Source organism: Apteryx mantelli, chromosome Z, assembly GCF_036417845.1.
Source record: "Apteryx mantelli isolate bAptMan1 chromosome Z, bAptMan1.hap1, whole genome shotgun sequence".
NCBI classification, from domain to species: domain Eukaryota; kingdom Metazoa; phylum Chordata; class Aves; order Apterygiformes; family Apterygidae; genus Apteryx; species Apteryx mantelli.
The window spans coordinates 76,186,004-76,198,564 of record NC_090020.1 but is presented as its reverse complement, the minus strand read 5'-3'; the positions used below and the strand labels follow the sequence as shown (position 1 = coordinate 76,198,564).

The 12,561-nt window shown below is 42.1% G+C and overlaps 1 protein-coding gene across 1 annotated transcript in view; it reads left to right on the top strand.

Annotated features, from left to right (window-relative positions):
• The window catches only part of UNC13B (unc-13 homolog B), a 106,857-nt gene that overhangs the window by 28,368 nt on the left and 65,928 nt on the right, over window positions 1-12,561 (top strand). The window contains exons 7-9 of the mRNA XM_067316455.1: window positions 1,465-1,692; window positions 1,997-2,138; window positions 11,493-11,662. Of these exons, the coding sequence (XP_067172556.1) occupies window positions 1,465-1,692; window positions 1,997-2,138; window positions 11,493-11,662 (540 nt within the window). The remainder of the gene's footprint in view (window positions 1-1,464; window positions 1,693-1,996; window positions 2,139-11,492; window positions 11,663-12,561) is intronic.

Below are 12,561 nucleotides of genomic sequence, written 5' to 3'. Positions count from 1 at the left end.
CTTTATTCATATCCAGACACCAACTGCTGAAACTCTTTTATATGCAAAATTGTAATGCCTTATATTAAGGTGTTCCTAATATCATCTTTGCCAACTTCTTCCAGAGGAAAGTAATTTTAGGTATCTTTATGATTTGATGGCTGCCTTTGCACAGACTTGCACCTGCTTTAATGCGTATTCTTACAGAAGATAATTTCTCTAAAACGAAGAATGCTTTAATTAAGCTATTCCAGGGGGAAAAAAAACAAAAACCAAAAGAAGATTAAACAACCGAAATATGATGGTTGAATATGTTCACAGGATTTTTGTTGTGGTTTCACCAAATCTGATTTAAGATCACAGCTTGAAATCACTGCAGACAATGTAGAGAGACTGTGTGTGGTCTTGGATTTCTGCTTTTCCTTTCACACCCTGGTTTGTCTACCTTGTTAGTTCATGTTAATGCTTTCAGTAATGTGTGCCTCATATCTGACACAATAGTCTGTGGCTGAAATCCGACAGTGAACATGACTAGCATAATTTAGTAGGGAATAATTGGCTGTGGGAGCATTCTTATCTCATAATTATATGGACTTTTTAGTGTTTTAAGAGATATACAGATGACCAGAGTCCTCTGTTTTCCAGTTACAGTTGAATACCTGTGAAATACAGACACCTACTCTGGGCTCTTGTGTTTCCAGCTGCTAGATACTGTACTTGCACCCCTTTCTCATGATGGTCCATGTCTTTAACTTTTGAATTTCTTGCCTTACATGTTACATTTACTATAACTGCACAATTCCAATAATGGATTTTTTGTGTTGGCTTCTTACAAGTTGACAAAATAAAGAGTGAGATCCAGGGAGGTACTTCAGGTGCCTCCAGCTTAATGCCTGATCCAAACAGGGTGGTTCCAGGCAGAAGAATTGGGCATACACTGGGCAGTGAGTCCATGCTGAATGGGAGCTGTGTGGAGCAAATCAGTAGAAAATGCTGTGCACATGGGTCCATCTGAACTTTTGCTCTTCTCTGGTGCTGAGGTGCAGCCTTGAGACAAGCTCATAGGTACTATTTGGAATGAAGGACCTATGTCCTCTTCTTGCCACTTCCCCAAGTAGAGATTTATTTATTCAAAGCAAGGTCATGAGGGGAGGGGGCATACTAATGGCTGCTGTTACAGTGAGAACCTGATTTCTGGGTCTTTCTCAGTTGTGAGGGTTTTGAACTTAAGCCCATGGTCAGGAGAGCATCCTGGTCCAGATTAGAGAGGAGTCTGGGAATCCCCCTTCCATTATCCCCTCCCAGCGCTGAGTGGTCTGGATTCTCTTGCGTGTGTGTGTTGAAATTGGATGTTTGAGTACAAAAGTCAATAGCAAGAGGGATTATGTGGAGGGTAACTCATGACTTTGCCATCCAGATTCAGTGGCACGTGACTTTCTGTCTTTGCATGTTTCTGATGAACATTTTGTACTTTCTGGTGCACAGGGGCAGCAGAGAAGAGCTCAAAGCATGGGGCGGAAGACCGAACCCAGAATTTCATCATGGCCATGAAGGATCGCATGAAGATCCGGGAGCGGAACAAGCCAGAGATCTTTGACTTGATCAGAGATGTGTTCTGCGAGAGCAAGCTGGCACATGCTCAGCAGATGAAGACAGTGAAGCAGAGTGTGCTTGATGGCACCTCAAAATGGTCAGCAAAGATCACGATCACGGGTGAGTGAGGGGGGCATGGGTTCCCTTGGCCTCGCTTGGGAGCCTGAGCTAAGAGAGAGTCAGGGTGAAGCTTGAGAGAATGGAGAGGAAGAGCATCTGCTCTGAACTGTATCTCTTTCTGCTCAGTGTATAGGAAACAGGTGGAGATGTACTTCCTACCCCGGGCACTGTAATGCACTGTGAGCTGAGGCCCATCAGAAATGGTATTCCTCTTTCTATGGGTGTTCTGAGCTGCTGCTTCATGTGGCGTGCAGACACATCGTCTTACTGGAGGGTGGCAGTAACACTTTTCTTTTCTTTCCAGTGGTGTGTGCTCAGGGTCTGCAGGCCAAAGACAAGACTGGGTCCAGTGATCCGTACGTCACTGTTCAAGTGGGCAAAACAAAGAAGAGGACAAAAACAATTTTTGGGAACCTGAACCCTGTTTGGGAAGAGAAGTTTTATTTGTAAGTGCTCTGCCAAGAGCTCTCACCCCTCTTCTGCCTTTCTGTATGATCTGTACTTCTACACTTACACCTTCTGTATCAGCATGCATTCCCACACCACCTATCATGTATGGTGCTTTCATTTGTCCTCAGCATATTGTGTGCGTCTGGAGGGCCGATGTCTCTAACAATATGCGTAGTGCACACCAGTCTGTATTGTCTTTCCTACTTTTTATGTTTATCTAAAAAATCTATCTGTGAATATTTTTATATTGATGTTTCTAGAGAAAGCTAAAGTGATAACTGGGAGACTCTTTCATGGATAATAGATGTACTTTCAAAATTCTTTGAAGTATAAAAGAGTAAAGTTTGTATAAAAGATTATGCAAGCTTTCTGTGACCTGCTGCTTGTGTTGGTGTTTGACTGAATTTGTGAGCTCAGATTAGAGGTAGTTAGCTGTCTGTCACTTGTCTGTGAAGCTACCGGTCTCCCCCTTAATTCTGGAAAACCAGGGTAACAATAACTTGAGGGATTATCCGCTTTCAAAATGAGCAATGTATTGACATCTGAATCAAAAATAAAGGCTGGAAGTACAATTTTTTAAGATATCAAATAAGCGCAGAAGGCTGAAAAATGTTTTGTTCCATCAAACTTCTAGAACTTGTTATAATTCAAAATGGAAACATGAAACCCAAGAAGCAAGTAGCTTCTGAAGATTCTGGATAATCTATTGCACCCATCTTTGTTTTCTTCAGTGTGTCAGCTCTTCTGTTGTACTTCATCTCTCTCTCATTTTTCTATTCCCTGATTTTTTTTTTTTTCCCCAAACTCATTGGAGGGGAGTTCTCCCTGAAAACTGAAATTTTGTGTTTGTGTTTTTAAATCAAGCTTACGTCAGTCCAGGTTTGTCTTTTCAATGCACAGTACAAACAAAATTATTTTTAAAGTAGTTTTGAGCTCCTCATTAACATCAGAGAAATCTCAGTTCTATTTTGAGCTGGTAAGCCCTTGGCTTTATATTCTTACTTTAATCCAAGGTATTGTTACTGCTTGGTAAGTAGTACGTAGGCTTAGGTGCCATTTGGGTGACTCTAGCCACAATAGCAGTGAATCTGTGTGGGAGCCTTAAGGACCTTGATTTACCATGCCAAGTAGTTACCATGGTATTTGCTGTGTGTTCCCTTCTAATTTTAGGAAATTCAACAAATACTGTGTTTAAAGATAGATAGCGCAACATGATAAATGACACAGTTCTCATGGTGCCACTGTATGAGTTTTATGGCCATGTCCGTGATTCAGTAGATAATTGGGCACTGGAGTTGATGCTACTTTATATCTTGTCCATATCTGGGTGGGTATTTTAATGGCCTTGGGAGTAGCAGGAAGAGGAGAAGGAAATAAGCACGGTATCCAGATTGGTGGCTGGAGTGTGTTCAGCACTGGAATCAATGTGTCATTTCATTAACGGATGTCAAAGCTCACCTTATGCTAGATAAGGAGAGTCGTTTAGCTAAGCGTATGCATTGCAGGTCTTTTACATGCCCGTTTTTCTTTTTTGCGTTTATGGATCTTTTTTCAGCTTACAGCTCTTAAAATTACTGAAATCTCCTCCTCCCCATAATCAAATGGAAACTTAAGTCAACATACGCTGACCAAAAATATACCCATTACTTACCAAGGTTTTTTTTTTTTTTTTTTTTTTTTTAAAGAACAGATTGTCAGGACAATCAAGAAATTGTCAGTTAGGCAGAGGGTTTTTGATTTGTTTTTTAGACATGATTTATCACAGTGGGAGAAAGGAATGGTGGTAGTTATTAAAAGCCTCCCTTGCAGTAGACATGAGAAGTTTGGTGTTCAAAAGAATTAAACATTTCAAGGGGTGCAAGATACACAGGTAGAGAGAGGTCAGGGCAGTGATAAATATATGGGTTAGTAATTGCTGTTCCTTTTCTGTTTGGCTTGTTGGACAGCCTTGTTTGTAGCTGGTATTCCTTAGGTGCCGGTTGTCTTTATAACTGATCACAATTCAAGTGTCTTTTCAAAGGCTGAATACAGAGCCAGAAACCTGTCTGTATCAGACATTATAGGGTTGATCTTGTAATCCATAACATGAACTAGGCAGTCTATATATAGGTCAGTACTATAATACTTTCTACAGGCTCAGTAAAGTTTATTAAAATTTTTAAAACTGGTTTAAGCTGCTTTTAAGGCTGCAGTAACCTATTTCAAATAGTTCTTCTGTGCTTATTTACAATGATGGGTGGAAAAATATATTAGTTTAAATACCCCTCCTTAAATATGACTTTGTTCCTTTCTTATATATTTTTAGAAAAAATATTGTGGTATGTTTGCCCCAATTTGGAAATCCAAATTTAGAACCCTATTTTAGAAAAGACAAAACTGAAAAGACTTTGGGTTTGCATTATTTAGGTCATTACCAGCCTACGTCACTACAGGTGTCTGCTTAGATTAATGACCAGATCTTGGAGCATATTCATGTTGTCTGAGCAAGTGATTTGCAGGTCCTTTTGTTTCTTTCTGAAAATTATCTCTTGGTATAGTTACATCTTTAGCTTTAGGAAATGTCCTGTTATAGTGAGATTTTTTTTTTAATCTTTTCATTGGAATTTAAAGACTTAAGAGAATTTAAGGAGTTGATCTTTCTGCTCAGTTCAGTGTTGCAGACTTGACACAGACTCTGCATATGTGGTGCTTGGCAAGATGAAGCCTTGTTGGGGGATCCCAGCCATGGTTGCAATGCAGAGCAAGTCGCTCTGTGAGCATGCACTATGGGGTTTACATCCCATTCATCTTCTGCAATAAATCCCAGGTCCCTTCCCTGGAGGTATGATGAGTAGGCTTATAGGTGAACTCCTTCATTTGCCTTGTAGACTTCTCTGGCTGGACAGAAGACAGCACGGAGCATGCCTGCAACTGGGTCTGAGTTGCAGGTCTGGATTGATCGGCACATGTGAGCCAGTTAGCCCTGATACAGCAGCTTGTTTGGTTTTTTTTGCTCCATCTAGCACTAACTTTTCACAAAACTTGTTGGAACTTAAAAGTTTTGGTAGATCTGCACTTCTGTAAGAAACAGCCCAGTAATATTAGATAGAAAATATTTTCAAGCTATTCAATCTAATTAAGCAATTTAATTCTTCATTTAGACTTTTTTGAGGGGGGGGCTGAAGCTTAGCATCCATTTGAACAGGTTGCAATGGTAGACAATGTTTAGGAGAATAAACTTTTGTCTGTAAGACAGAGTTTCTCTTTAAAGGGAAAGCCCTGGGCTCGGTGGAGGGTGCTAGTCTATGCCTTTTTTTCAAGAAGTGCTCCAGTCTTTAATGAGCATGAGCGCTAGAAGTTAGCTGTTCCCAACAGGACTGTGCAGGGCTTCTTGGCCTGGGCACAAAATGACTCGTTCATTTTAAAATAATATCCTATTGAAGTTGTCCTGTCTGAATACAGCTGTGTCTGACGCTATGAATGGTGGGCATGAAACCTTTGCCTGAAACAGATTACATTGTCACTGGATGGTTTTCAAAAAGCATGTTTATTTCCTCATTGCAGAGGAGTAACTGAGTTAAAATAAATGCAGTGCCTGCTGCTAGTAGATAACCAATATTTTTTTTAGGACATGCAGAGCCGCAGATGATATACATTCCTGCTAAACTTTTGGGGATGGACCTACCTCATAGCTAACCACTGGGTTGTCACCCATAAGTTTATTTGGTTCTGCAATCTTCCTTTCGGCAGCTGAGCCTGTTACTAAGCTCAGCATCTTTCAGTAAACTGTGATTATATGTGACTGTTCCAGAGCTGTTTTTAAGACTGCCCTTTCTGAGACCACTATGTTTATAAACGTCACTGAAACGCTGCACCTTCAGCCTTTGCTCATTGCATGGTGGGGGCCATACAGACTGTCCTGCTTTCTGTATTCTCCAGGCACTGCAGATAATGAAACTGGCAGTATGATAAAATCCCGCTTGTTTCCCTGCTCAGTGACCAATGTGAAACCCAGATTTGAGCGCAGAGTTGATGCCTTGCAGCAAGTGCCTGTTGGGAAGCTGAGTTAATGTAGCTAAAGCTGTAACGCTCCAAATCGCTTTATCTGTTCTTTGTAGCTTGGAGAGCTGCACGATTAATTTGTGCAGTCAGTGCTGTAGCGTTGGGTAACAGCAAAACGATTGTACTTGTTCCCCTAAGAAAAGAGCTTCATGCTTATAAGAACAGAAAATTCATTTCTTTGTTCTTAGACAGCAGCAGCTGGATTTCAGGGCATACGCGCCTGTGTTGTCATGCTTAACCTCTAAGCTGCTCCACATTTTACCCTGGTTCTCTTGCCTCTCTGATTTTGCCTTCAGTGTCTCCTCCGCTGTTTCTTTCTGCCCTGATAGAGGAGTCTTGGCATTATTTAAAAATTAAGCAGTCCTTAGAAGTTTTCTGCCTTCCTTTCCTGTTGAAGTTGGCCATAACAGACCTACAAATTGGACTCTGCTCTTTCAAGATGCTGCTGTTTGAACCACATCCAAATCATCTTGCTTTTTCAGCCAGATCGTTTCCCAACATCAACTTTTTTCTGCTTCCTCTATGTATGTTGTTATAATTCTTTATTGGGCTCTTTTTGCCTCATACTGGATGGTACAACTACCCCTTCCTTTCTGATTTTCCAGAAATCTGCTTTGCTTTTTTTGGAAGCTTTGCTCCTCAGAAACTGAAGTGATGACAAGTCCTGAACTCCTGCTGGTCTGCACTTCTCTCCTTTGCATTTTCCCACCTCCTGCACTCCCCCCCATGCTTCCTGCAAGCAGCTCTGCACTTTTTTTATGTGTCTCTAGCATTGTATGAACTGTCCCCTTGCTCTGGACTGTGAAATTTTACAGTCCCTCCTCAAGAGCTGTGTCTGCCATGATGCAGAATGGAAACTGCTCACAGCATATGGCTGTAGAAATATTCATTAGGCGCTCTGGACATAAATATTTTTTTAATATCAGAGCACAGCAAAGCTACTTAATTCTGGGCTTGACTGACCTACTTCCAAATCTGCAAAATATTGTTGCTCCCGCACTTCAACTGTTTGTTCTTGCTGTGCCTACTTGTTGCTTTTTGTCTTTATTAGACTGTCAGCTCTGCAAGGGAGTGCAGGGAGCCCTGCCTTGCTGTGAGCTGCCAGGCACAATAGAGTCCTGATTGCATTTGGGGCCTCTGGGCTTTCCTGTTCTTCAGACAGCAAATATGAGAACACAACAAAATATAAGGAAACGTCTCTATGTGAAACGGGCATGTTGAATAATAGGGTTGTGTTGGCTTCTCACCTTTCTAATCTGTGCAGTGCATGTTATACATGTAAAACGTAGGTTGTGCTGCAGCATTAGTGGATTGAAACTGATGGTTTGGTGTATCTTGCTGAGTTAACTTGTTGCTAACACATTTCTTGAGATGAGAAATTGATTGAGAAGAAACGTCCATGCAGATGTGATACAAAAGGAACTGGAAAAGCCCTTACGGTATTTACCTGACTCTCTTTCTCTTCCTGAGTGTAGAATCATCGAAGTGACCTAATAGTGCCAGAAGGCTTTAGTTTCCTTTGTGGCACTCTCCATGGTCTAAATTTATGGTCTTGATTGCAATTCACTTTGTGACCTGCTGGACACACAGTTTTATAGGTATACCTTTGTATCTCTTTTTGTAGAACTTTACAAACTTTCTGTTTAGCTACAACTTTGATGTATGACTTCATTTGGCATTAGTATTCCTGCAGTGTAGAGATTGAGTAACAATCCTGCAAATGTTATTAGCACAAGCAATAACTGATTAACAAATTCAGCACAATTGTCATTGTCTTTTTTCCACCTCAGAGTACAAATCATTGGCTTGAAAGTGTTGTTCTGGTCATTTTTAGACAATTCTCCTTTTTATTCTCCTGACTTTCTTGAGGAGAAGACGGATATGCCGTGCTCTGTCCCAGACCCCTGACAACTTCTGAGCCAGTTTCTACCAAACTTTACAGATGGGCAGAGGTCTCGAACCTAGGAATAAGTTTCTACACTTTTGGGGGGGGTTGTGTGTGTGTGCGTGTGTGTGGAAATTGGAGCTGGATTACAAAGACCCAAATTATTAACTCCATTGTGGGAGAAGCTGTAATGAATATTCAGCAGTTAGCATGCCACTGTGTGTGTAGCTCAGAATTAATAACAGCCTCCTGTGCTTCCCCTCACCCCAGCTGGCAGCTGGGGCATGGGAAAAGACCAGAGTATTGAAAGCACTGGAAACCTGTGTGGGGAACTCATGGTTTGGGGCTGGGGGACAGCTAAAGGGGTAAGTGGCAGAAAAGCTGGAGGTAGAGGGTGGAATAGGGTGCAAGTCTGCAGAACCAGGCCTTGCTAGTTCCACAGCTCCTGCAACCACTGGCTTCAGGGAGAAAAACTTCATGGAAACAAGTTCACTATTTATTGGTTTGGTGTTTTTTTTTTTTTCTTTTGGTTTGGGTTGGTTTGGGGTTTTTTTGCAAATTTTGTGTGCTATTTCCTGAAAACATTACCTTACTTGGTAGTTTGACATGCCAAAGTAACTTCTTTATATAAAAAGGCATCACTGAAAACATCAAAAAACTATGGCTATAACAGAGAAGGAGAAAATTTCTGGGCCACAGAACGAAGGGAGCCTGGTTTTCAGGCCATCAGACTATCCTGAAGTGTGTCTGAACTCATACGTGATTTCTTCCTTGTGGTGGGATATAAGGGTGCATTTCCTCTGTCTGCTTCCTCTTGTGAAAATTGTGGGGATTCATCATACAAGAGGGACCAGATGGGCATATGTGTGCATACAGATCCTTAGAAAATCAGACTTCACCAAATGGTAGCAGCAAGCAGGGCAGGCATTTTTAGAAATGTGCTGTCTCCTGTGTTATGACAGGGCAAGTTTCTAGCAACAGTCTTGCTGAGTTGTTATCATTCTGTCACAAATTGAAAGCTAATATTTTTCATTAGTTATCAAGCCTGTTATCAGTTAACAAGCCTAAATCCCCACATGTTCATGGTTTTGTTTTGGGCTGCTCTCTGGAAGGTGTACTGATGCTGACACAACCGTCTTGCTTTGATGAAAACAAGGACTATGGTTCCTACAGACTTATAAATGGTGATGTTTGAAGGGTAAGCCACCAGCCTAAGGATTTCAGCTGCTGTGAAACAGTGATAAGGCACTCTCTCTGGCATAGGAACAGCATAAGGAATATGAATTGAGAAGTCTCTTAAAAATGGCAGAGAAATGCATGGTAAAGTGGAAACTTCAGTAGCTCAGTAAATGCTACTTAAAAGCTTCCTGTGGCCATTCGCAGCAAGTTGCACTGCTGTGGCCAGGTGAAGGAGGGCAGTCGGCCATTCCAGGAGCATGGGACGTGCACGCAGGAGCACCTAGAGCAGATTTATGTCTGGACACCTTGCATGCTTTCCTGAATGAAGGTGCGAAGTTTTGACCATTGATAGCAAAGAACTGAGATCGAAGCTGTCGTAATGAAGAACTGGAGCACCAGAAGGTGAGGTCTGAAGGAGTCAGGAGTTAACTTGCTGGTGCTTTGTAAATGCCACTGTGCCAATCTGTGTCTTTAGGCATCCATATATCTCTGAACACTGAGCCTCTTGAGGTACTGCCAAAACGTACATTACTGCGCTGCGCTGGGAACAGAGGATTTAAGTGCTTATGCTCTGCTGCCTGTAGACATGGCAATGCACTCAGATAAGTTTGAGAGCTACAGAGAGCAACTGTCCAAGCATTCCCTGCTCGCGACTGTTTGCTGCATGGTTTTGTTGAAGGAGGACATCCTTGAAGTGGAGGAGGAGGAAGGGAAGAATAAAGGCAGGAGAGAAACACTGAACCTTCTTTCTTCTGTATTCTAAATATACTCCTGTATTGCATAGAAAAGGAAGGGAGCACGGACAGTCTTGAGCAGTGGTCAGAACCGTCTGGAATTGCCTCAAAGTTTCTCCATATAATCTCCAGGTATTCCTTTGAGCTGTAAAAAATCTGTAGGAGCTGCCTGGGTGTCTGTTAAGCAGTCCTGAATCACATTAGTGGCAATAGGAGCCCAAAAGATTTCTTGGTAAGGAGCATGCAAATGCCAGTCACTGTCACATCTTATTGACCAGGCTTAGCAGATCTCTTCTGACCCATTTCTTCCTTCTCCCTGTTGCTAAGCAACAGATGCAGCATGTTAAAAAGGCTAGAAAACAGGCCTTCAGCAGAAGTTGCCTGTTTTCATAGGTTTTATTTCCTTGAGGCAGACATTTGTAGTGGTTATGGTGAGTAATCACTCTTGTCATGGTCTCGTGTGAGCATTCAAATTGCTTTATTGTATTGTGTGGCCTATAAATGAGCAGAGCTCTTATTATATGGTCCTTCTACCCACTTCTGCTATCCAGGAGCCTGTTTGTGTCTACAAAAGGTATCTGAACACCTACACAGGGAGGGAGGCTGCGAATTCTTCCTGTGCACTAGGCTGAAGGTGCAGATTCAGCAAACGATAAACTGCTTTTTTTAAAGGAAATGTCTTGACTGACCTGCCTGTGGCACAGAGCAAGTATCAGTCTGAGCTGTGAATAATAGGCAGCATCAATTCCAGGAATTAAATACCAACTCTGTTACAACTGCTGTATCCCACCACATCCTCCCATGCACAGGCAGTGTTTGTATCATCCAATTGTAATGTATTGTACATTAATACACTATTGCTTTGTGAGGATCTTGAAGTAAGAGAACTATCTCCACCTGAGCTACTTATTTATTTATTTTTATTAGCAGAGAACCTGAGGAGCCCTTGTCATAGACCTGGACCCTGCTTTCTTAGGCACTACACATGCACAGACAGAAATAGTCCCTAATGCTTGCAGTGTAACATGAGACCATTGGTGGGGAAGGATATCAGAAACTAATGAGATGCTCATTGCTCTTTTTGGGGTGTGCAGGTCGATGCATGAGCCTAGCTATCATTGGGATTTTATGTGCTTCATAGCAGAAAAAGTGAGAACAGTGAAGATGATTCATGAGTTCAGGGAGCCGATGCTGGGAGTGAGGAACAGCAGGAGAGCTGCAGCCACTTACAAGTCTGAAGCTGGTGGTTGCAATCAGTGCAGGGCCCTCTTATTCGGCCTCTATCAGATGTGCGGTATCCATTGTGTCATAGGAGCAGTTAGAATGCATCAAAAAGTTGTCATGCGATTCCAATCAAAGGCTACCCTTTTATTTAAATAGGCAATTACTTAAATTTTATGTTTATGCATCCCTCTACTGTTAGACAAGCAGGTCAAAATGAATGTAAAGCATGTAGTGTAGAAATGACACCTGAAGCTTGCACTCTTCAACATCACATGTCCTGTTCGCAGTGAGTGCCATAACTCCTCTGACCGAATCAAGGTGCGAGTGTGGGATGAAGATGATGACATTAAGTCTCGCGTCAAGCAGAGGCTGAAACGCGAGTCGGATGATTTCCTGGGACAGACTATCATTGAAGTTCGTACGCTGAGCGGAGAGATGGATGTGTGGTACAACCTTGGTGAGTGGGGCTTTGGGACTGAAAAAGTATCATGTGTTTGGGAGCATTGGGAAGCCTAGATGATTTCAAGGGTGGATGTGCTGCAAGGCTTTGGTCCCAGCTAAAATGGAGAAGTGCAGTATAGCATTTCCCTACAGGCACCGGAAAGTACTGTGGGTGAATGCTTGGCACAGGGTTGGACGCTACTGATGCTGGAGGAATATTTCCTATCCTGTGCTCTTTCTTTTTGGGCTGACGTAAAAATTTTACCAGTCTGTTAGTGCACTGCACTGGGCTGGCAAGTTGTTGAGGCCTTTTTCATGTGGCAAAAATAGGACTTGGAAGGAAAAAATGATGCGTAACCAGATGGTGCTGAATTGACAGGCACAGTAATCCTAGGAAATGCAAAATTTACTTGATGGAGACAGCATCAGCAATTCTCAGGAGCCTCAGGACCATGGTGAAGTCAGGAAGAGATTCCTCATCAGTCAACCCTATTCTTAAAAAGGGATTTGAGCAGCATATTCCAGGCACGCTGGCATTTTAATGCTAGTCTTGGTGAAAACCTTGTCTTAGCTGTCCATGGGATATGTATGCTGAATTCCCTTGCCTGCTGTCATATGAGCCTTAGTGTGGAGAGGTTTGCAGTATATTCCTTGGTAGTTCCAGTTCAACTGACTGAGTCCAAGTCTAGGGACCCTGTAGCACAATTGGTGTCAGAAAGGCTAGTTTATGTCTAGAAATGTGCATAGTGGTAGCTAGATGTGTCATCCTGAGAGTGTATCATGGCAGTTGTTTTCCTGAGGCCTACTTAGTGTTTAATGTTTTGAAGGAAAAAAAAGAAAAAGAAAAAAGAAGTCATAGTCAGTTTTCTCTGCAGTGAATCTGACCCCGAGTTCAGCCTGAGTTTCCAGCAGTCT